General features: G+C 41.0%; 1 protein-coding gene across 1 annotated transcript in view; it reads left to right on the plus strand.

Moving 5' to 3' along the window:
* AGBL1 (AGBL carboxypeptidase 1) overlaps nucleotides 1-22,841 on the plus strand; it is a 298,518-nt gene that overhangs the window by 51,959 nt on the left and 223,718 nt on the right. The window contains exons 7-14 of the mRNA XM_074600621.1: nucleotides 6,129-6,337; nucleotides 11,221-11,386; nucleotides 12,364-12,437; nucleotides 15,212-15,328; nucleotides 16,331-16,932; nucleotides 18,882-18,965; nucleotides 19,939-20,025; nucleotides 20,396-20,544. Of these exons, the coding sequence (XP_074456722.1) occupies nucleotides 6,129-6,337; nucleotides 11,221-11,386; nucleotides 12,364-12,437; nucleotides 15,212-15,328; nucleotides 16,331-16,932; nucleotides 18,882-18,965; nucleotides 19,939-20,025; nucleotides 20,396-20,544 (1,488 nt within the window). The remainder of the gene's footprint in view (nucleotides 1-6,128; nucleotides 6,338-11,220; nucleotides 11,387-12,363; nucleotides 12,438-15,211; nucleotides 15,329-16,330; nucleotides 16,933-18,881; nucleotides 18,966-19,938; nucleotides 20,026-20,395; nucleotides 20,545-22,841) is intronic.

Raw genomic sequence — 22,841 nt, forward strand, 5'->3', positions numbered from 1 at the left:
GCGATGTTATTATAGGGATCCCCGCTCCCACCAGTGCTTAATCCAATATTTATTTTTGGCGAGTAATTTGTTTATCAGCAGGTTATTTTAATCTAATTTCGGTTGTATTTGTTATTCCTGACTATCTGTACTTCCCAGAATTAGCAGCTTGCATGTCTTTAAGGAAATTAGCTAGAGCTGATCTCTAAGGCATTTGCTCAGCGGATATTGAAGGAAAGGGCTAGGGAAATGGGCAGGGCCCTTGTTGCAATGCTTGCCTAGTGAAATTGTAATGAGCAATTTAAAAAGACAGGTTGTGGTGACCCTGTGATCATGCTTATTTCATCAAGACAATTCTGTGTGTTAACAGCAGTTATTGCTGTTGGCCTTTCCCCTCTTTTTCTATAACTCTTCCTTCCTTCTTTTGTCTTCTCTCATTTAGCGCTCTTTCCTCCTCATCTTCCGTCAAGTAACCTTTATTTAACCTTTCACACATTCTGTTGTGGTTTTGGTTTTTTTTGTTTTTTGTCTTTTTTTTATCAAAGCATAAGGATTATGTCTTGTGGACGGCAGGATAAAATAATCAGTGTCACTCTTTTCCTTTTATGCTGGCATCAAGGAGGGGCAAGTAACTGCGAGGAACAGAAAGCAATGTTCTAGCACATAAGCAGATTATGGCTTCTGAAAGGGTCTGCACCCTCTATGGCTGAATTCATAGTGCTTTGCAACACATCCACTGATGCAGGTCTTTGATCTTGTGTCAAAATAGCCCTATGCTTAAACCATGTCAGTTCCCGAAGCCAACAGCAAGATGTTTGTGACTTGCCTAATATTTTGCCAGGTACGCATTTCTCACGATCAGTTTATGACTTCATTACCCACTTTGGGATTCAAACTCCACTTTCAGCCTGGTCCCAAATCTGCCATCACAACCTGTAGGGTGTTTGTGATCAGAGTTGAATTTTGCAAATCATTCCTTTCATAATCATCTAAACCAAGTTCTGTATCTATCCTTTTTCCTGAATTTTAGAAGCTAATAGCCTTGAATCTATATTTTTAAGTTTAACTCTTTGAGAAGAGACACTTGGGGTTGGGGGGGGGTGCGGGGTGGTGGAGGGGGGGGATATTCTTTGAATGTCCTTTATATTACCTTCCCCAAGACTGCCCTTTCATTCACAGACCTACCCCAAACTGAAAGTAACTCAGTGCTCCAGAGAAAACGGTTGGTTTCAACTTCAGGGGCATGGCAGCTTCCCACTATTTTGCTCCTCAGGGAGGGTATAATGGAACCAAAGTGTCGAGGAGCTGCATTATTCTCTGACATCCTTAATAGTGACTGCTTACTGCCTTTGTCTTGGCATGGGCAGTGTTTGTGCCTCCAGTGATGATCTGGCTCCTGAAAATTCAGTGGCTGCATTTGAGGAAGTCTTCCAAATTCTAGGATCCTTATTTGAACTCTTTCAAACCACTTTGGTCAGAAAAATCAAGCTGGAAATTTTGTGCAAAAAATATTCTTTTGTGGATTGCCAGCTCTGAGTTCCAACCAGAAGATGCTGTGAATCCAAAAAATAAAGGAGAAAGAGGAAATGTTTTTTGAAAATCAGTTTGCTTCTGGGCTTAGTTCAAAAGTTTCGAAAGGGTTGGCTTGTTGCTTTTTTTTTTCTTAACTTTCATATGTGAACAATGTAACACAGGCAAATTAGAGAAGAATCACCATGTCATAATACAGTTTGTAAGACTGTCACTGAATTGGACAACACCTGGAACTAAAACAACTGCTTTGGAGTAGAAAGAATATTCTTTTTTGTACTGAAGCTAAGCCTGTGGCTGATTCCTGGTCTAGGAGCAAAACATGGCACTGGTGGTTGCTAGCAAATCCTTTAAGTGTTCTCTACTTCTGTGCCAGTGTTGTTCATCTATCCTAAATGCTTAAATAAATGCCTGGACCCTGTGAAGTTTACAGGGCACAATTAGAGTAGTCTTCTGGCTTCCAACAAGAGTTAAGCTAATAACAGCTTCTTGCTGGAACTGTAGAGCCCACTAGGTCGGAATTCATCCCAGCACTTGACGGGTGCCTAGGTTTCTCCATGGGGATGATTCATTTTACTTCTGTAGGGAATCCTCATCCTTATCTCTAGTGAAAAAATGGCCTCTCGATGACTGAATACAATAGCTGTTTTCCCTTTGCTTTAGGAGGTATCTTGTGTGTCTTATTCCCAAGAGGCAGTCTCTAGAGGAGAGTGGGGAAGCTAGAGACTTTCTTATTCCTTTCACTCCTCTAGGTGCTATAGGGTTAATCTAGCAGAGCAGCTTTATCTCCAAACTGTAGCAATGTATGTTCTTGGCATAATGAATCAGCTGAGTGGCATCAACAAAGAGATTTAAGCAGATAGACAGAAAGATAAATATCTCTTTGTTCTGCCTGGTAAGCAGTGCATTGCTCATCATATTTCAGGTTGACTGTAATTCAGTTTTGTGATTAAATATGCTGCGTGTTTTCCAGTGGTCCTTGTATTCCTGGCAAAGACTTCAAAGGAGACTGGAATGCGAGGAGGGCTTCAGAGATGTCCACTTAAACACTAGCAGTCATGAGACTCTTATTTGCTAGACTAAAACCCTAGCTTTAGAGTTTGTCCTTGTCCTCCAACACAAAATCAGAATTCTCTCAAAACTGGGGATTTCTTTGTAGTGTGATCCTTGTGCTAATTTAGATGCATCTTTAACCATTTGATGCTTCCACACATTGGCTGTGCATCCATGTCAAATGTGTCTGGGTAACTGCACAGACTATTTAGGCCAGATACTCTGTGCTGCAGTGCTTAAGCTTTCCCTGGTTGGCAGCACTGCCCTGGAGGCCCGAAGCGGAGGGTCAGTTGTAGAAGCATGGGAAACTAAGATGACACTGAGCATTCCCTTATCACCCATCCCAGCCTCAGAAGGCAGAACTGAAACTCTTGCAAACTATGCCAGTGACAGGTTTGGGGAAGGTGATGAAGACAGCACCTCCCTGTCAGAGATGCCAGAATAAGATTAGGAAGACAGACCAAGCATGAATCAAAACAGGATGCACCATCCCTGAGCATTTCCGAAAGCTGCGTGAAAGGACAACTTCCACTGAACACTGGGCGTATCCAGGGAGAAGGAAAGGGACTAACAAAAGAATAACAGCAAAAGGGTCAAAAGGCATAGGACATTTTACCACTTACTACACAGATCATGCGTACTCACTCCAGGAGGAGTGGGTTCTTGCTGCCTAAAAATCTGTGCAGTGCTGCTTGTACCTGTATGATTCATTTCCGCTATCTGTATCTGTGCCAAAATATAGATACATACCCATGCAGGTGCATCCCTAGATGGAGAGACCAACAGACTCAGACAGGTGGGGAGGCCTCCTTTTTCCGTTCTGCCTTCTGGAGATCTTGGCATATTTCCCCCTTCACTTATTTGCTACTTTATTGACTATACAACCGAAAAAAATAGAACAAAAAGATAAGAAAAACACTGACAACACAGGACAGCAAAGAATCAATGAAATCAGACAGAAGAAACAAAATGAATGGTTTTTTTGCCCCTTCAGCAAGTAATTCTTATTGCTTCTGATCAAAGTGCTGAGGGAACTATAGTTCTGCCTCTTCCATCTCCTTCTCACAGAACAGACTATCTCAGCTTCACTTTTCAAAACAATGGTTTTGATCTTAAAGGTGATAAGTGCTACAGAAAACATGAGGAGAAGCAAAGTTATTTTGCCAGCTTCCTCCATGCTTTTCATCCAGTGATTAAAACCTGAGGCGTGGGACAGTTGTGTGTTCTGTGATCCAGGCCCTGGATCCCTGTGAGCTGGGATCCAAATGTGGAAGTCTGTCCTGAAAGAGGCAAGGAAAACATCACAAATGTGTCTTATGAAAATTATTTTTAAATAAATTCCCCAGCAGCTTTACCCACAGTGCTTTCCAGTGTTTCCCTTGTCCTACCAACATTGATGCAGAATGCTTAGACTTCAAGCACTGAATGCCAGGGGCTAAAAACCCCTAGATCTAGTCCAATTTCATCTGCCTCTGAACAGTTTAGGGAAGCTCTGAGTTTGATCCAAATTGTCCCTACCTTACACTCCCTGACTCTCTTCTTGTCGTGTTTTTTTTATATACTTATTGACTTTTACAGAGCTTCCTGAATAATTCTTCAAGGAAGATTGACTGATTTAAGGGGTTAGGCATCCTGCAGGTTAGTAAACATGACAGCTGGTTGAGGATTAACAGGAAATCATGAATAAAATCATTGGGATTGATAAGGGATTCTCAAGCAATTAAAGTTTTCTTGCAGGAAGTCAAATAGAAAGAAGAAACACAGTGAAGGTCAAAGGAGAAGTATGACCTACATGCTGACAACCACTGAGCCCTAAAATAAAAGTTGTACTGGCAGAGTTAGTATGAGATGGCTAACAACAAGGGGATGAACTGCTAGAGAGGCCTGCAGGCCAAGGCATTGGAGACTGGGCAGAGCTGTGTTGGACTGGAATAGCTGTAGGACCAGCAGGTCTGTGCGGAGGTATGTCAACAGGATGGTGTGAAGGTGCAGAGCAGGATTAAAACTAGTTGGCAAACTGGTTTGGGGGTGCTCTTTGTTGCCTGCCTAGTGGTGCCAATGGTAGATAAAACTGCAGGACAAGACCGGGTGGCAGAACTACCCTCCAATCCCTTCTCCAGGTAAGAGATTGCTAATGTACTACAAAGAGCAGACTCAGGTGACTTCCTTCTGCTTTCCAATACCTCTATCTACTTCATCACTGGGATTGAGGTTTGCTGCCTACTAGATGCTTCCTGGTTACTCTCTCCATGGCTTCCCTTGTTACTGATTTTCTTCAGGCAGCATCTTACCCCTTTCTGTTCTCTCTTAACCTCTAGCTGCTTCTCCTGTCCTGTAAATCCCCACTGATGACTTTAACATTCCAGGTGTGAGAGGCTCTGCCACTTTGTTTAATGAACTGGAAATGAATTGGAGCCTACTAGCTCTGGAGAACCCATACCAAGAGCCATCTGTTGTGGGCTGCAAATGCTGATTGGTATTCAGGGAGCTGAGCTCCAGCCTTACTTATGCTACCTGGCCCCTTGGTTGATTACTGAGCTCTTGACAGCTTCTAATGTGTGTCACAGCGAGGAATGTCAGGACTAGTCAGGAAAATATGTTTAGGCAGGTTTGGTTTGAAGGGAGGGAGCCTAGAGTCTGGTATGGCTTCATGTTTGTCCTGCGGGGCAGGGCAACAAGCACAGTGGGTGAAGGGATGTGTTTTATAATACTCAGCAGAACTTGTATTTTGTCACAGGTTTTATAATCTTCTCCTTTTAGTTTGGTGTCCTGGAGCTACATGATTAAGGAAATATTGCAGCTTTCATTTTATATTTTTATAAAGCTTATTTAAAAAAAAAATTCTTATTTTCTTGTCCATATGGTAAAGCCTTTTAAATGTAACCTGAATGTGGCCTTTAAAATCTCAGAACCAGGAAAAAAAGCCCAAAATGCTGTTGTTCATGTTGGTGTTTTGCTAATTTTTAAATACTGTGGGTTTCCAGAATCATTCGATTCATGGCTTTTGTTATACGGGTATGTGTTAGAAAGTTAAACCTAATTTTGCTGGCTGTAACAGGATTGTACAACTACAAGGCTTCTGAATTTGTTGATCTCAGCAAGGTGTTCTCTCAGGACTGAAATACAGCACGATGTGAAGATTATATGTCCTGCTGTTGACTAATCTTATTGTTCTCTAGCTTTTCTCACTCCTCAGGAGCTTCTTTAGTTTCAGGAACCCTTGTGGTGCTGCAGTCGGAATTAAGTTTATTAGCGTTTGAAAGGAGATATAGGCTCTGCCCTTTCCCCAGCCATGGTTTGGTTCATCTGGAGGGTTCCGGAGCAGCCATTTCCACCTAGATAGGAGAGAGACTGCTTCATTTTTTTCCACATACAATTCCAAGAGCCTAGCTCATGCTTAGCAAATAATAATATCCTACATGGTGTATGCTGGTGGAAATTTAACTGAGACCATTAAGCAAGAATGAGGTGTTAAAGTCTAAGTTTGAGCCCTTAGTAGCCATGTGGTTATCTAACAGCACGAGCAGTGGAAAGAATTTAATTCCTCCTTTTCTCCTTGTTTTCAGAGTCTAACAGCCGACGGGCAGTGAACAGAGGCTACCTGGGTGGACTGCTGAGGCTCTATCAAGACTGGCATCACAATGACGTCTCCAACAACTACATTTATATTCGTAGGGGTCTTCTGCTCTGTCTAAAGCACATCACCAACATCCATCTGGGCAGGGAGACTTTCCTTGGTTCCCGGGGTATGGAGATTCTCTTCACAAGCATACAGGTAAATGGTGCTTTTGTGCTTAAGTGAGATGGATTGGTAATTATTGCTGGGTTCTACCTCACAGTGCAGGGAATCCCATAGTTTTATCCTGAATTTATATAACATACGAATGAAAAAAATGATAATGTTAAAATAAAAATTATTGGCTTTTTACAGTTAGTACTTCAGAAAAGCTGAAATATCTGGGTTTAAAGCTAATTTTAATTCCTGCTGGGCCTCGTGGGAATTGTAGTCCAGGCTTTTTAATGCTTTGTTTTTTTGTTTTTTTTTTGTTCCCCCCCCCCCCCCCCCTCCCTTCATGGATCACATTGTCTGCTTGGACTTCCTCTCCTAAAGAACAGTGCAACATCTCCTCCACAGAAGCATTGCTTAGGTGTTTCATGAGATGTTTCCTTTCAGGTATCCGGATGGATAATTCCACCCGACTAGTCTTTTCAACAAAAAAAAGTGTTGATTTAGCCAGGCCTTTGATAATGAGGAACATCCATCAACTGTTTTTCAGGAGGCCCAGCTTTAATCTTGTGAAACATTAATGTGGGTCCATCAAGATGACATGGTCCTGAGGATGGGAACCACGTATGGTATAGAAAGGGCAGGTAGAGAACAGTACCGGTTTCCTCCGAGTCTCTCACCAATGATCTTCTGTAGCCTTCTTTGTGGAAGTCATCTATGGAAAATCCTTCAGTTCTTGACCCATGTGATTCCATAAGGCATATTTCCATTGTCATTCTCGCTGGCCAATGCATTATCTCCTTCTAGTATCATCACAGACAAAATGAAAAATATGTTCCCTTCTTCTCCAGAAAATCCATTGCCTTATGATCCAGTGTATTTTCTTCTTTACCTTTCCCATCGCTGTCATGAACAATTCTATTGTGACTGAAGGATATTTCTTACCAGTAGTAGATGGTAGATTGGGAGAGGTTTTTTTCACCTTATTTTCCTCATGAGGAATTGACTGTTTGTTCAGGTAGGATGAGGTGGCCAGGACCAGCAGATCTTTCAAAGGAAGTATGACCTCTGTTAATGAGAAGTCCCTGGTCTGCAGAAACTTGAATAGGGTGGATGGAAACAGCTGCTTGAGGGTAGATGTCAGCTTGTTCCCTCTCAAGAGCCTTCTATGGCCTGTGTAGCTTTCTGAACTAACATCTCCTGATAGCTCAGCCTGGGAGCAACCCCATGGAAAACGCAAACATGGGGTCACCTTGGGTGAACAAACAAGGAAATGACACACTAAGACTCCAGTGAACACTGATAACTCTAATCCTTCTAAAGGTTAGAAGTGGAGCGGAAATGAGAGCTTCAGGGGCCTTCAGTTTGCTTTTTTTTTTTTCCCCTACTGTGTGCTACTAGGGAGATCTTGATAGGGAAATTACCAAGGTTAATAGATTCAAAGCTCAATGTTCCCTCACTTCTTTGGGATATTGTCAGTCTTACAGTGTCTCTCCAAGACATGAGGTGACAGGAGGAGTCTGGCAGTCCTAGGAGGTTTCGCGCGTGCTCTTCCCCACTCTGATCTGAGGTAGAGGCTGCTGCTGCTACTGAAGTCTTCATAATCTTCATGGTAGACAGAAAATGGGAAAACTATCCTCCTGAGAAGAAGGATCTTACTACTGCAGACTGTAATAAGAGAGAAAGAGACAGAGATGGGGCAAGGCAAACAATTCCTGCTTGGCAAAGCAATGTCTCTCTCTGTGTAGACAATATTTTAGTGCCTTTAGGAATTTGCTGGCTGTAGTGATTAGCCTTGACCAAACTCTGAGCAGCTAATGAGATTTTAAAGATGTTAAAAGCTGGCCAGAAAAGTTCTGCTGAAACTTTTAATATTTCTTTTAATCCATTGAAATTGAAAGTTTTGCCAAGATGGGTTTGTTTTAACAACCTCCAGTGGAACTCCTATTTACAAGGCTGGTTTTCAATTGAAACCTCTCCAGCTGCTTATTGTATGGGTTGATGGACAGCTGAAATACCTGAGCTTTTAATAGCCTTTAAGCCTATGTCTTTACAGGAAAAGCCAACAGTTCAAAGGCTGTCTCCTTACATAGATTAGAAGCGACTGCTACTTTATTTGAGGAGAATTTAGAGATATTTTGAGTTCTGCTTCAACAGGAATGAAAAATAATTTTAGATAATGAAGTCATTTGTGAAAAGGAAGCACTTTCTGCTCCCATTTCTTTTTCCAAGCTCAGTTTAGACTTTCATGGCGGTTAAAGGGTATATTCACATTAGCAACTGGCTGTCTTTGTGTGCAATGACAGAGAGCTGCCTACTCTTTTGAGACAAGAAAACAGGTTTGTATCTGCTTTAGGAAAGACTGGTGCATGGAATATTATTTTATTATTTTATCACTTATCCATCTGATTTCTTAAGCTCGCCTGGTTTCTCTTCAGCCTTCCTGTACTAGAGTCTACTGTAGGATAACATATATTGCACTCTATATTTCCCAGTAGTAGTATCCATTAGCATCACTACCTTTTGCCTTACTGTCATATTGAAACCTCCTTTTTTGTGTACATCACATACATATCGTAATATCTGGACTATCCAGATTCAGTAGAGAAAAGATTGAGTGCGGAGGCTAAAAAGCAGATCCCCTGAATTCAGGTTAGCTTTACAGAGGTTTTCTGAGCTAAAGATTCATTCTCTTCCCTCATTCACAATATCCCACTGAAAATAAATGGGACAGTTCACACACATACAAAGCAGTCTCCAGTCTATTTCTCAGGTGTCAGTAAAAAAGGCTTTTCCAATACAGTGACAGAACATTTGTCAGTCATCTGCAAACTGTTATCTTGGAATCTGAGAGCTCTTTATGAACAGTAATGAAAATAGTCCCACAAATTCCCTGTAAGGTATCTGAAGGCTTGTTTGCTGATTTGCTCTAAAGAAAAATGACTTTCAAACAGCATCATTGAATAAGTCCATGTGTGGAAGCTTATTGTCTGGATGAACATGTATTGTTCTTGACTATCTCAATTCACTTGGCAGTGAATTAAGATGGCTGGCCCAAGGCAGGCATTTATACAGTCCATGGTTCTAGCAACAACAGAATGGTTTTAGTAAACTATAGTAAGACTGTTTAAGAAAGTTGTTGTGTTCCCACATGTAGACAAACTTTTTCCTTTAATAACAAGCAAACAAAGACAACCAAACACCACAGGAACAAAGAAATAAACTGAAACACTGGAAATAGAAACCAGTCCTCCTGGTATTTGCTCTAACCACAATAAAACTTTCCTTGGAGATGCTTTCAAAATTTTCTTCTCTCTCCCCCTTGTTCCTAACAGCCAGAGATCTAGAAATACATATTAAGATTCTTGTAGTGAGTCTTGTAAGCATGTCAGCTTTAGATGATTTTTCTAGCCTCCCTACAGGAATCCTGGTTAATCCCACTGAATCTTATAATGCTGCTCAATCATACATGAGAAAACAGAATAAAATCCTGTACAACCAAAAAAAATTAATACAGCCATTTTTCTGTTTCTGATTATAATAAAGTACTTTATGTTCTTTGGTCATCTTATTTCTTGTTTTCTGTCTAGCCCAAATCCTGACTACAGGCTGCCAGACAATGGCACAAAATATCTATTCTGCCCTCTGGGCTATTCCATTTTATCTGTGCTGAAGGGATGCCAAAATATTAAATGGTATTAGAATGTATTGTAATATTCCTCTTTTGCTTTATAGAATGTTCATGCTGCTTATTTGATTTGCATTCCTGTTATGATGAGCTAAGTCTTAGTCCCAAGCCACTAAAGATAACATGCTGACAGGCATGGTACAACTTAAGAATTTAGGTAGGATACAACATTGATTAGTCAATCTCTGTGCTGGAGGCTGTGGTATAGATGCACAGTGCTTGGGGAAATCCGATGGCTTGGTTTTCTGAGCATTGCACCTATTGGTTCTAAACAACTTCACCTTTGTGCAGCAGCTGTAATTTCCTTATCCAAACTCTGTCTGTTATGTTGAAGACACACAGCTACGATGATCTCCCAGAACATCTTTGGTTTTAGTTCTGGGGAGAAGGGGGTGGTTCTCTTTGCAACAGAAAACCAAGGACTTCACTTGCACAGCATGGTAACAAACTGAAGTATTCTGTGTCTTCAAAGTGCATTTGGGCTCTCGCAGCTCCTTACGTGTCTATGTCCTACTCTGGATTATAGGAGTAGAAAACGTGGGATACTACAGGAATTCAATGTTTTATGACTAGGTGATATTTCCAGAATAACTATCGGGCATGACCGTATAGAATAGAGTACAGTGAGAATGCTCTCTTTGAGTATAGATTGTGTACATGGAGTACAGTGAAGTAATGGTGTAACTCTGCTAGCTTACCTGTGTTTTGGTAAAATAGCTCTGGATGTAGTTGTGGTGAAGATCCAAAAGCACAGATTTTGGCATGTGTTGGCAGCCAAAGCATATACATGGGCTCCCTGCAGGATTTTCTTTAATCCATATTAAAGAATATGTGCCTTCAGTGCTACATTACCTGTGTTAGCTAGGATATTTAGCTTATGCTACTATTGTGCCTTCCTTCAATATACCCTGACTATAATGTTTTAGAGCAGAGCTAGGGGATGCTGTGTCTTCTAAATGATGTGCATCAATGGAAGTCCTCTGAGGTCCATGCTAGCCTGTATTTCTGTTAAAAAAATTGACTGCAAGAACTTGAGGTCTTGCTGTTCCAGGCAAACTTCTTTTGGAAGTTTGGAGGAGGGGACAAAAACTGTATCAAAACAAGGAGGGAGCAGAAAAAAGTGCCAGAAATATAAGGATTTCATGTTCCAATCAGAAGAGTGCCTCTGCTCTAGGGGATTGTGTATAATAGGCAGGACAATTGTAAGAGGCAATTCTTAACATTGTTCTCCTTTGGTTCCTAGGACTGTTTATTTTGCAAAAATCTGGATCCTATCATAACCACTGTAACTCAGATACTGAGAAAGTGCTACCCCAAGGAGCCTCTGCCTGTGGCAACAGTAAGGAGTTCCTATTCCTTCCCTCTTCCTGGGAATGCCAAGGCTGAACCTCCGTGTGAGGGATCTGAAGGTAAATGGCTGAAGGTTGAGTTCAGCAGGAGGAAGAGGAGCCTCACATAAGAATGAAATGTGGGATCTGCGGAAGGGAATCTTGGCAGCCTAGTCCTGAGGTTTAACAGTTAAAATCAATCTGATGGCCTACAGTGTCACTCAGTAGAGATAAAACTACTCCCAGGTGTTCTCCAAGCTTGGAGATTCTGTTTGGAGGCTAAATGAGAGAGGATTAAAGGGAGCAAGGGGAAAAAAAGAAGAGATCCTTCTATTATCCAAAAAAATAATAGGACAGAGTGGTCATGGCAGAGGCTGGAGATACCATTGCTCCACAACAACAACAGAGGGAGAGACAATTGTGCCTGTGCATGACTGTTTGTGTGGGGAACACTGTCCTGCAGCTTTGTCAGTAAAGACTTGCAGGAAGTATTAACTTTTTCTTCCTTTGTAAAATAAAAGCAGATAGCTACTGCGTGAGTAAAACGTGGAAGCACTTGCTGGAAAGCAGAACTTAAGCACAGGCAGGACAGCCACTCTACAGAAAAGGAGAAATGGTAGACTCCATGATACACACAGGCAATTTCCCTGTTGCTTTCAGTTTCATATGGAAGAAGCTCAAATGCTCTAATGATGATAGCAGTAAAACACCCTAATCTAGATAATATAGATTAAGAGCATCCTGTAATATCATTGCAGCCAAGCAGAAAATCGCTGTATTGCTTTGCAATATGAATTGGATCCATATCATGGATTTGCCCATGGTTTTGAAAGGCAGTGCTCGAGTCCAAGAGAACAGAGCTTTAAAAAGTGGGAGGTTTAGTGCCAAATTCATTTATACTAGATTAACAAATGATATCTGCTTTAATCAGGGTTGTGGTGGGTTGTAGTTTGAAGGCATGTGGCACATACAGGAGAGATTGCACAGATTTCTGTGGAGGGCCTGAGAGGGATGTTGGGTTGAATGCTTTTGCCTCTACCTCTTTTCTATTTCTGCAGGTGACTATGAGAGCGACGGAGAGGATGAGGTTGAAAAAGACCCCGATAATGAGAATGTGGAGAGTAAGGAGGAGGTAGGCATATGAGCCATAGTTTCCTTAATCATTCATATGCTGGAAAGTAAAACTCTTCATTGTCTGTTTTGACATCCTGATAAGCTGTCTGAGCAGAGAACGTAGATATGCGTGTGGTCCCACGTAAATATACTACATGAATAATAGAATAGTAGAAGGATACTTGAAAGAAGAAAAAGAGAAAGCACTGACTTCGACTGCAGAGGCCCTTGCATTATCTTAATTGCCATACTTGTCACCCAGGATGGTGCGGGTTTGGTGACTTCTCCGCTCCTGCAGAGAGACTGACCAGTGACTATTAGAATCACGTGCACAGTCAGGGATAAATGATGGGTCTTTGATTCTTCTAGGGGTGTAGACAAGAAATGGCGCTTAATAGGCAAAAACTGAATTATCACCTAGGAAAGGCCAGCCCTTTTCTCCTTCCGGTATGAAAGCATCTTTGGGTTGTGCACCTACCCTAAAACAAAAAAGTTAGTTCTCTTAAGCCACAGCTGGGCCATTTGAACCTAGATTCCTTCTTTATTTGCTGCCACGCACAGACAAATAATATAATGAATTAGTCAAGACTTCTGACTTCTCCCCTTGCATTCTCCCTGGCATGACCTAACTGGCAAAACCCCCCAACCTAACAGCTGAGGATGAGAATGCAAAAATTTTTGTTGTGAAAATACATACAAGCATATATGCAAATGTGAAGGAGTGAATGCTGCTAATAAGTCTCATCCACATAAAGTGGTTTGGGAAGGCAAATTAAAGAAATGAAGTTGCAAATATGGTCTAATTAGATATGATTGAGACTTCTGTGGAAGGGTGTTTTCATTGCTTGCTGTGTCTTTTTCTCCTCAAGTATTAAACTGATGTCACCCAATGAAAAAAGGAAGTTAAAAATCCCAAACGTATTAGCTCAGTGTCCTAACTTGCCCCTGTCTGTCTGTTTTTATTTGAATATTAGAGCTCAAGATGCTTATTAGGAACAAGGTTTACAGTGAATTTATCCTTTTCTTTAATTAGTTATTAATTCAGAAACAGATCCTATATGTCTCTGAACTATTTCATTATTCATAAAGATTTACCAGGTAGGTGTAAGCAGGGTTGGTTTTCTGTTTTTGTGGGTTTTTTTTGTTTTTTTTTTTTTTTTTGCCTAAGAGCTTACTCTGAATATGAATTTAAAGTACCGTTTGTCTGGTGTGCTGGTCATATATCACCCATGACAAATCTTTCTAAAGTGAAAAACAGGGAATGGATAATGAACTTTCAGTTTACGTTTTTTGTATGAGCTATCACTTGCACAACGTTTCCTGGTGTTGATGTGATTTACAAACATTTTCACAGCTACATAATGTGTATCTGTGCGTACTGGTAATACCAACCAAACAGAAACTTGGCTCTACGCTTCCATCAGTAACTGTTCAGACAGTTTTATGAAAATCAAAATCATAACATCAACCATCCATCCTTCTCTACTCAGATCTTCAGTAAGTTTGAAGCTGCTCATGCATCATTAAGCTGTTAGTGGCACATCCTTTTAAACTGATCTTAAATACTCTGTGCAGCTCTGCACTGCCTTTTTAACTAGTCCCAAACAGCAGTTCAAACTCTGCTTTGCGATACAAGTGTGGCTCAGGGTTTGAAATGCCATGGATGCTTTGCAATTCTGGCAATTTTTATTTTTTTTTCTTTTAATAACAGCTTCAGAAATTAATCTGTTTATCAGGAGCAAACCACTTCTTTGCTGGCATTTGGTAGGGCATGCTTACTAATGACATGTGGAATTATTTGAATAATGCTGTAGTGCAACGGCCAGTCGTCAATGCCAGGTCCGCATCCTTCCCTCTTGCCCCATCTATTCCTGGTTTCTTGTGCAATGATTGAATGCTTGACACAGTTCAGGTTTGATTCTTGTGTCTGATATGGAGGCAGTTGCACATCAATGCCCGGTTGCCTTTGTGAAAGTTTCAGATATAGTTTTATCCCTGATTTGCTGATAGTGGAGACCTAAAAAGCTTTTTTTTTTCCCATATAAAAATATCAAGAAAGTTGGAGAGTACAGAAGATGGATTGAGCAAGAGTTTCATAGATTTTTATAAGCAGTGTTGAGAGATAAAAATAAAATATAAGCAATTGGTGCCTGTGAGTTCAATGATACAGATGTGGGCCTTTCTGTTTGATTGGTAGGCACTCAGAGAAACCATGTGGTTGTCTAAATCAAAAATAGAAGTGTCAAGCTTTCTAATTTTGCTGATAGCCTGTGAGGACAATTTTGCCTTCAGTATAGTCCGAAAATTTTCTTGCTAAATATACTCGTTCTGATTATTGTTTCTTTGAATCAGAACATTACTGGTTATATCTTGAGGACCTGTGCCTACTGACTTACGCATTAGTAAGAGAATAGTTGATATACTCAGAAATAACTAGTAGCTGTTGGTGTTTCTTATTTTGAAACCTCCCAAGCTGAGGTGCTTATAAAAAGGCTCAAGTTCCAGTCTTGATGCTTCTTTGGAACTATCTTTTCATGGTATCGTTACTTAGGTACTCAAATACCAAAACATCAAACTCTCCTTTTTCATGATGTGGTCTTTTCTCTTGTGCCTCTCTTTTCCATTCCATAAAGTGACCTTAACGGCCTTCATGAGTAGGGAAAGAACAGTTATGGGACTCATTAAATGAGTACGATATCATTAGAAATCGAGGCTGTTATGCAGAATATTACTTTAACAGTCATCTTGTGGGGCATGTTTAATATATGTTCTTTTCTAATTCTGCTTTTGTAGGATTATGACTTGGAGACAGATGTGAACAAATTGAGGTCAAGGCCAGTGCTTGACCGGCCAGAGGAAGAGCTTGGACAATATGAAGCAATGTGTCCAGAACTTTCCCATCATTTTCAGGTACTGCTATGGTGCAGTTTCGTTTATTTGCGAATATTCCAGAGTTTTAGTAGGACTTGAAAGAGTACTAACAAGAGACAACTAGACAAGGCTATTACAAGAGGAAACCTAGATGTCTTATAGGACTGGAAAAACAAAGATTAAGACTTTTTGCTATAGTTTATTGATGTGAATCAAAAGGGATAGAAAGGGAGTGATGTTTTCTGCACATCTGTCTGGGTATAGATTAACTAAGTACTATTGAATCAAGTGCCACATGAAAAATCTGTCAGATAATAATTTGTATCTTTGCTGGCAATTTCAATGGCAATATCAAGATCAGAATGAGATGTGGAAAATAAATACTGTCAACTAGTGTTTTGAAGGAAGTGATAGAGAAGATATGAACTGCCGCTGAGTGAAATGCACAGTTCAAGTCATTGTTCTATTGCAGTTTGGGAAAAGAAGTTAGGAGGCGTATTGCACTCATTACAAGTCTTGGAATTTAGGAGAGCTGACAGCTGTGATTCAAATATGAATCTGGAAAGGACCACTGGCGTAATGTATCTCCTGCAGGAACAATGCTGTGACATTTATTATGACCATAAGTAGCTGAATAGGATTAACTTATACACTTGCATGAAGGCAGAGGTGGAGTTTGGCATGACAGATTGGCCTCCTTTACCCTGCTGTAACATTTATATTCTAAAAAAATGCTTTGTGATTTTTTTTTTTTTTCTTCCCTAACTTGTTAGAACAATCATCTTTAGTTGGAGATGACTCACCCAGATGACTCAATCTGATCCTTTTAGTTTCTGAGAACTACTGTTGAAACAGTTTTGAGGATAAAGAAACTCTGGCAGGTGGTCCATGGGCTGATTTTTACTCTGGCTGTGTTATTGGATGAGTACAGTTTTGGGAGACTTGTAAATATTTTTCTCTTTCTTCCTTGAAAGGTTTTCTCTGGAAGGAGGCACAATCTGGCTTGAGTTTCTTTTAATTTCTTGGTTTTTAAATTTAAAGGAGCTTGAACCAGAATCTGAGGAAGAGAAGAGCTTGGAGGACAGGACTGAGAGTCTTCTCTCTACTCCCTCTTATTTCATTCCAAGTGCTACTTCTGTGAAACGTCCAAACTACAGATGGAGAAACCAAAGTGTCTCAGAGGTGGGACCAGATCCAGGGGAAACGGATTTGAAAGTCCCACAGCAGAGCTGGACAAAGAAGGAGAAATGCAGATGGGATCCAACTGATGGAAAGAGAGATATTGTAGAAGCAGCCCAAGATGCAGACTCCTGTGAAGGGGCAGATCCAGCCAGGAGTCATGTGCTTACTTTGCGTCCTCTCCCAGAAGAGGCTGCTTGGTACAAAAAAATGTTTTACCCTGAACATGAGACCTCAATCAATCCTAGTCCTGGAGAGAGGCTGCAGAGCTCAGACACAGTGACAAATCTTCTGGAGAAACACCAAGGGGATATCCCATTCCACAGCCCTCCCTTCTACATGGCTAGGGCCAAATGTGTGAAGTCCATACCAGACTACAAAGACATGGCATTCCCCGATTTCTGGGGTCACCACCCACCTCCTTACAGCAAGCCCATGTTGGAGCGCAAGTATGGGGTTCAAAGGTGATTGTGCTTTAATGTAATTGCCACATTGAGAGCTCTCAGGCTCAAAACTGGTTTATGTAGGTTCTGACTATCAGATCTCTGAACGTTTTAGGAAGATATCAAATGAATTTGGGGCTATCCAGTAATTATTTTTTTTCAAGGAGAATAGGCCAAACAGCAGAATGGTTTTATTTAGGTTTTCCTCCTGAGGAAAGGAAAATGGTATCTAACAGGATTATGAATCAGCAGGCATATTTCCTATCTCTGACATGTATTTTCTGTGTGTCAGTGGGCGAATTGTGAACGGTCTGTGAGTTGCTTTCTTTGTCTCACAGGTGTGAAGGTGGTAGTGGCAACCTTGGAGTGAGATCTTCATGGTTTCTGTGAATCCATAAAGACTCCCCTATCATATTCCAAATTGTTATTGATTAAACTAGTTATTGATAAATGTATCTATGTATGTGATGGGACACTAAGATGATCAAAGCTCTGACACAGATTTACTAGTGGCTTTTCCTTAAAGTAAGCAGACCAAAACCCAGAATGAGCTGTGAATCTGTGACCTTCTTAGACCACAAATTAGAACAAATTTATTTTAGAGATGCAGAAGACTCCGTGTCCCTTCAGGATACATTTTTGCCTTCAGTCTTGCTCTTAATCCAGCCACCCTTATGTGCAACAATGGTCCCATCTGGCTTTGTAAGGAAAAAATCCTTTCTGTCCTCTTGGAGCTGTGTGTCTGTGTCAGCTTGTTCTTGGGAATCTCTCTGTCTACCCGTCTGCTGCTGTGTCCCCTCTCACGTTCTGGCTGCTCCATGGGGTCCTCCAGAAGCTTCTCCTCCTCCTCCCCTAGCATGTGCACCTGCTTCTTGGAAATCTCTCATGAGCTAGAGAGCATCAGTGGGGACAAGGTAAGTAAGCTGCCTTCCCTGCCTGCTGCCCAGCCTACTAGGAGAAGACAGCATATATGGCATGGAACATGCAGAAAGAAATGAAAACAGATCTCTTCTATGGCACAGTGCTAAAGGCTGCTGGTTTTCTCATGTTATTTCAGGTGTTCAGATGAGAGGGAAGCTGTATTGTGAAGCTATGCTGGGAGAGGAAGCTCTTCTTATGACTACCTTTTTGTCTGTTCCATGTGTGGCTGTGTGCAATGACGTTATATTTCCTTTTAGTGGTATAGGGAATTATTAGTAGATCCCAAAGAGGCTGGATTCTGTGCTAAACTTTAAAGTTGGTCGACTCTAATCAAATGGCATTTGTGAAGACTGATAATTTCTGACCTCTAGAGACATAACAATTCTTTCTGCAGAATATAAAAGTTAAAAATCTTATTTAGAGGGAAAATCACTCTACCACTGTCTCCTTGCACTGTTGCTCTAAAAGATTTGCTTTTATGACTATAATACATGTGTAACCATACAGCTAAAATGGGAATAATCATATCATGCTTCAGGGCATAACATGATTGCTGCAAAGGTTAGGAAGAAAATCTGGTGTTCCACATTAGATCACCTTTAGGGATCAGAGAACTTCAGTTTAATAATGAGTAGAAATTAGCTTGATTTAGAGTCAAGATTCACTACGTGACAGACTAGTAGGTTTATAAGTTATGGCAGATATTTCCTCATGGGTCAAGGCTGGCCATTTGGGAAATTGACGTTGACTGGGAAGAACTGGGGATAAATAAAGCTTGACAGACTACTGAGGAGAGCAAAAACTTTACAAACCCATTCATTTAACCCAAAAGGCAATGTGCTGTAACAAGAATGGAGTAGGAACTTTCTTATGGTTTAAAAAAAAAAAAAAAAATGAAGTTCACCTGGAATTAACACATAGAAGTCCTCTTTCTTGCCATCCTTCAATAGAACTTTCTAAGCTGCTGCTTATTTCTTCTACAAGATTACCCTTTACTGTGATTTCTCACAGTGTCATTACAATTTGCTTTTTTTTTTTCCCCCCCTTAGGAACAAAGTACTAGATGATGTTTGCCGTTTAATCCAGCCAGGTGATGTGATAGGCAGAACTGTTTTTGATTTAGACGAGCCCAGGTGAGTAACTTAAATTGATTACTGTAACCAGGGGCACTGTCAGTGCTGGGATGGGTAGCAAGCTCAGTTTACTTGTTCATCTTTGATAAAGGTATAGAATAACCTTGGAGGTAAAGGCCCAACTGGAAAAATATACAGAAGTAGACTCCTAGCGTGTGGCCCTGGGGAAAGGATTTATTGTGGAAGTCACTGGAGCAAGAGAGCATCAAAACTTTTCACATAAACCAAGAAAATCTATACATCAAAGGGACTGCATGGTGTCCCTGGATACATGTGCATTGCATGTAGTGATTTGAAACAGAATCATGCAGGCTGACGCTGGGAATTGCGCCTATGAATCCAGACGCAGTCTCCCTGTACCCTGAAGCAGCATTTCCCATTGGGAGTGCACTTGAGTGTCTGTACAGCTAGTGCCAGAAATTGTGGTCCTTGAGAAGATGTAGCACAGGACAGTTGAGAGCGTCTAAAATATGGAGAAATTGCTTTCAGCGAGATGAGTGACTTGAAACATTCTTTAGAGGGGGAAAAAATGTGAAGGACAGCTTGAGACAGGAGAGTTATAAATTTGTTCAAGATTAATTTAAGGGTTTCTAAGCTTATGGAGAAGGAAACTATATAGATGAGGGAACAGTAAATATATAGTAATAGTATAGAGCTGCCTTGTGCAATTAATAAATTAATGGAAATAACTTAGCGGAGAAAGCAACTGGAATAAAGAAAGTAAATATGACCTGGGACAAAAAGGATCATTAGGAAGGGAAAAGAAGATGAGATTTAGAAATGCTAAGCAACAGTAGAGAAGGATGCTGCATTGAATAGGAAGATTATGGATTTGCTCACCTATTGCTACTTCTCAGGGTCTTGCTTATAAAAAAATAAATTATAAAAACCTGTATTAGCATACAAAATGTGCCAGGGAAGACTTGTCTTTGTAGCAATCTGCTACAGGTGTCCTTGTTTTGATTTACTGCAGTCATTCAAGCCCAGGTGCTCCAGGCTGTCTGACATTCTTCTCCAAGTTTGAATCGGGAAACCTTCGCAAAGCCATCCAAGTGCGTGAGTAAGTATGCCTGCAGCGGCTGTGTCCCAGCCAGCCTTCCCGCTGTGACCACAGTGTGAAATGGTGGAGTTCTCCAGGGTTTGGAAAGGCTTGTCCAGGGAAGCAGGTTTTATCACACAGAGTTTGATGCCTGCCAACACCTAGATGTCATGAAAGTAACACGAGTGAGAAAGCAGAGCTCAAAAGTTTTGACATGACTAACCTAGTGTGAGAATTTAATGGTGTGTTTGGGCCCTGGTGTTCTTTGACTCTCAGAGGATATTAATGAATTTGATGGTATAGCCTGCTTTCCTCAGCAGGCTCAGTGTCAGACTGGTGGGTTGTTCATGGCCAACACTATTTTTATTTTTTTTTTGGTCTTCCTTAACAGATTTGAGTATGACTTAATTATGAATGCAGATGTCAACAGCAACCAGCATCACCAGTGGTTCTACTTTGAAGTCCGTGACATGAAATTAGCAGTTCCCTATCGCTTCAACATTATCAACTGTGAGAAGTTCAATAGCCAATTTAATTACGGTATGAGTCTTTGGGGAATTGGGATAGTCTTCGGTTTGCAAGAATATCTTTTTGATGCTGTAAAGGTTTCAAACTTTCCATGTCTATAAGGAAGACTGTAAATTTAATCTCATCTGCCCTGAAATCCACAGAGTTACTTTAGATTTGTCAAAGGACCCTTCTCTAACCTCAGAAGGACTGAGGAGTAAGCTGAATATTGAGACCTGGGAGAAGATTTGTGGGGAAAAAGTCATTTTTCTGTGTTTAGAGAACAGAACTGAGGACGAATGGTATTGGGGTTGGGAGAGGGGGAAAAAATACAATCTGTTGAAATTGAATGAGCAGCATAGGATTGGGAGGTGCTTCTAAGATTTAAATAAATGTAGGTAATCCTCAAACAAATATTCATGATTCTTTAGGCTTATCTAGAAAGGCGTCTCTGCCTTTAGACCTGCTGAGACTTCTGATACTAATGATAAAAAAATTTCTATTCCTGGCTGTCTTTGAGCTCCTGTCATAGTCTGTGGTTCAGGAGGGAGGTGGCATTGCTCAGAAAAAAGCAGGGCAAATCCCAGCTTTCAATGTCTGTTTTAGAAGACAAATTATTTCTTCTGCATGGAGACTGTGGCTTGAATTCTTAGCTGGCATAAGCTGGGGGTTTATTTGTTTCCATGGAGCTGTGTTAATTTACACCAGCTCAAGACCTGACGGGGAATGTTTAATAAGCCCCTAATATCAAACTTTGCATTCCTCTGAAGCCCTGTGGATACAGCCTTCGACACCACCAGGAGAACTCTCTCAGGATCATTGTACCTAAAACAAATAGCACTAGGAGCTGGAATGACTTGTCACTTGTATTTGTGAAACTGGCTGGGTGAGTGGCATAATGAATTATAAGTCATTTGCTCTTTAACCCTAAGGGCTAGAGTTCAAGTATTCATATAGATCCCAAATGAAAATGAATTATTTTTTTTGTCTTCTTATTCTGCTTCCCTGAATTAACAAACAGTTCAATCTTGGTGTGTCTGGTAGCTGCCTGGAAATGAAGTATGTTGAGGTCCTACTGTAAACCCCAATACAACCTCTGACAGGGCCACCAGTAACTTCATAGCTAGAGATTTTGCCTATTATTGGTGGAAGGTTGCTTGTTATCTGCTAGTTTGGCTGTTGTCAGCATTTATAATCTCATTTTGTGCACCTGAAATAGTACATGACTCACACGTTCAAGTGTGCAATGAAAAATATATTTGGAAGAAAAATGCGAAAATACCATCCGGTGCAAGGAGGCTAAGCCATGGTTTGCTTTTTTATGGCTTGTACACGGGATTGGCTGTTCAAGCAATTCTGTGGGTCACTTCTGCTGCTCTCTGAGGGCAGGGAAGCTCTAGCTTACCTGGTTTGACTGAAGGGAGGCTGACTACCCACTTCCAGCACATGCATGGTATTTACACAGACTGTTGGTAGGAGATGTTTATTTGCTACATTCCTTCTGCACTTTCCTGGGCTAATGCCCATGCTGTAACACCAAAAGCTTCCAGTTGTGATGTAGTGCCAAAGTGTCGTGGGTGACAATAGCTTACATCTCCTGGTTAATGATCTGTTTTGATTTTTCCCTTCCCTTTTGCTCTTGGTTAGGTGGTACTGTGTAATTTTCAAATCAACAAGAGGGATACTGCATGAAATATAGCTGTGACCAGGAGCAGAGCAAGTCAGGAGGCACATCTTCCACCTCTCTCCTTCCCTCTGTTCCACCAACTTATTCTACCATGGGAAATAATGAGATTTTTGTCATGAGCCTAATCTGTGTGTGTTTTCCAAAACTGAGTATTTCCATAGGGGAAGTGGAAAGGAAAAACTGTTATTTTTTTAACTTATAATTAAAGTGAGATGGTAGACCAGTATCGGCCATTGCTTGGAGGCAGTTTGCGTGTGTGGACTCAGTGAAGGACAGGAGCTGGAATATGGGAAGCTGAGAGCACTGCAGACCCTGAGCCTCCCATCCCTTGTCCAATGAACTGGGTTTCTGGGCAGGCCTGTGCCCCTTGGAACTCATGGTGGCCCATGTCCTGGAACTAAACACAGAATTACTTCTTGTATGTGGCTGACGACGCTGCTTCAGGGAACAGCAATATAGAGGTTACTCCTAGCTGTAGGCTAGCTAGTGCTGCTACTCCACACCACAGCCAAAGGTGAGCTGGAAAGGCATTTCTGCCAGTACACTTGCCAGCTCTTAAAGCACTGGAGAGTTTAACAGAAAAACCCCAAGGAAGAAGGAAAACTGAATAGCTGCTTATGGAAATATGTCATCAGTATTAATG

Source organism: Larus michahellis, chromosome 9 (genome assembly GCF_964199755.1).
Source record: "Larus michahellis chromosome 9, bLarMic1.1, whole genome shotgun sequence".
NCBI lineage: Eukaryota > Metazoa > Chordata > Aves > Charadriiformes > Laridae > Larus > Larus michahellis.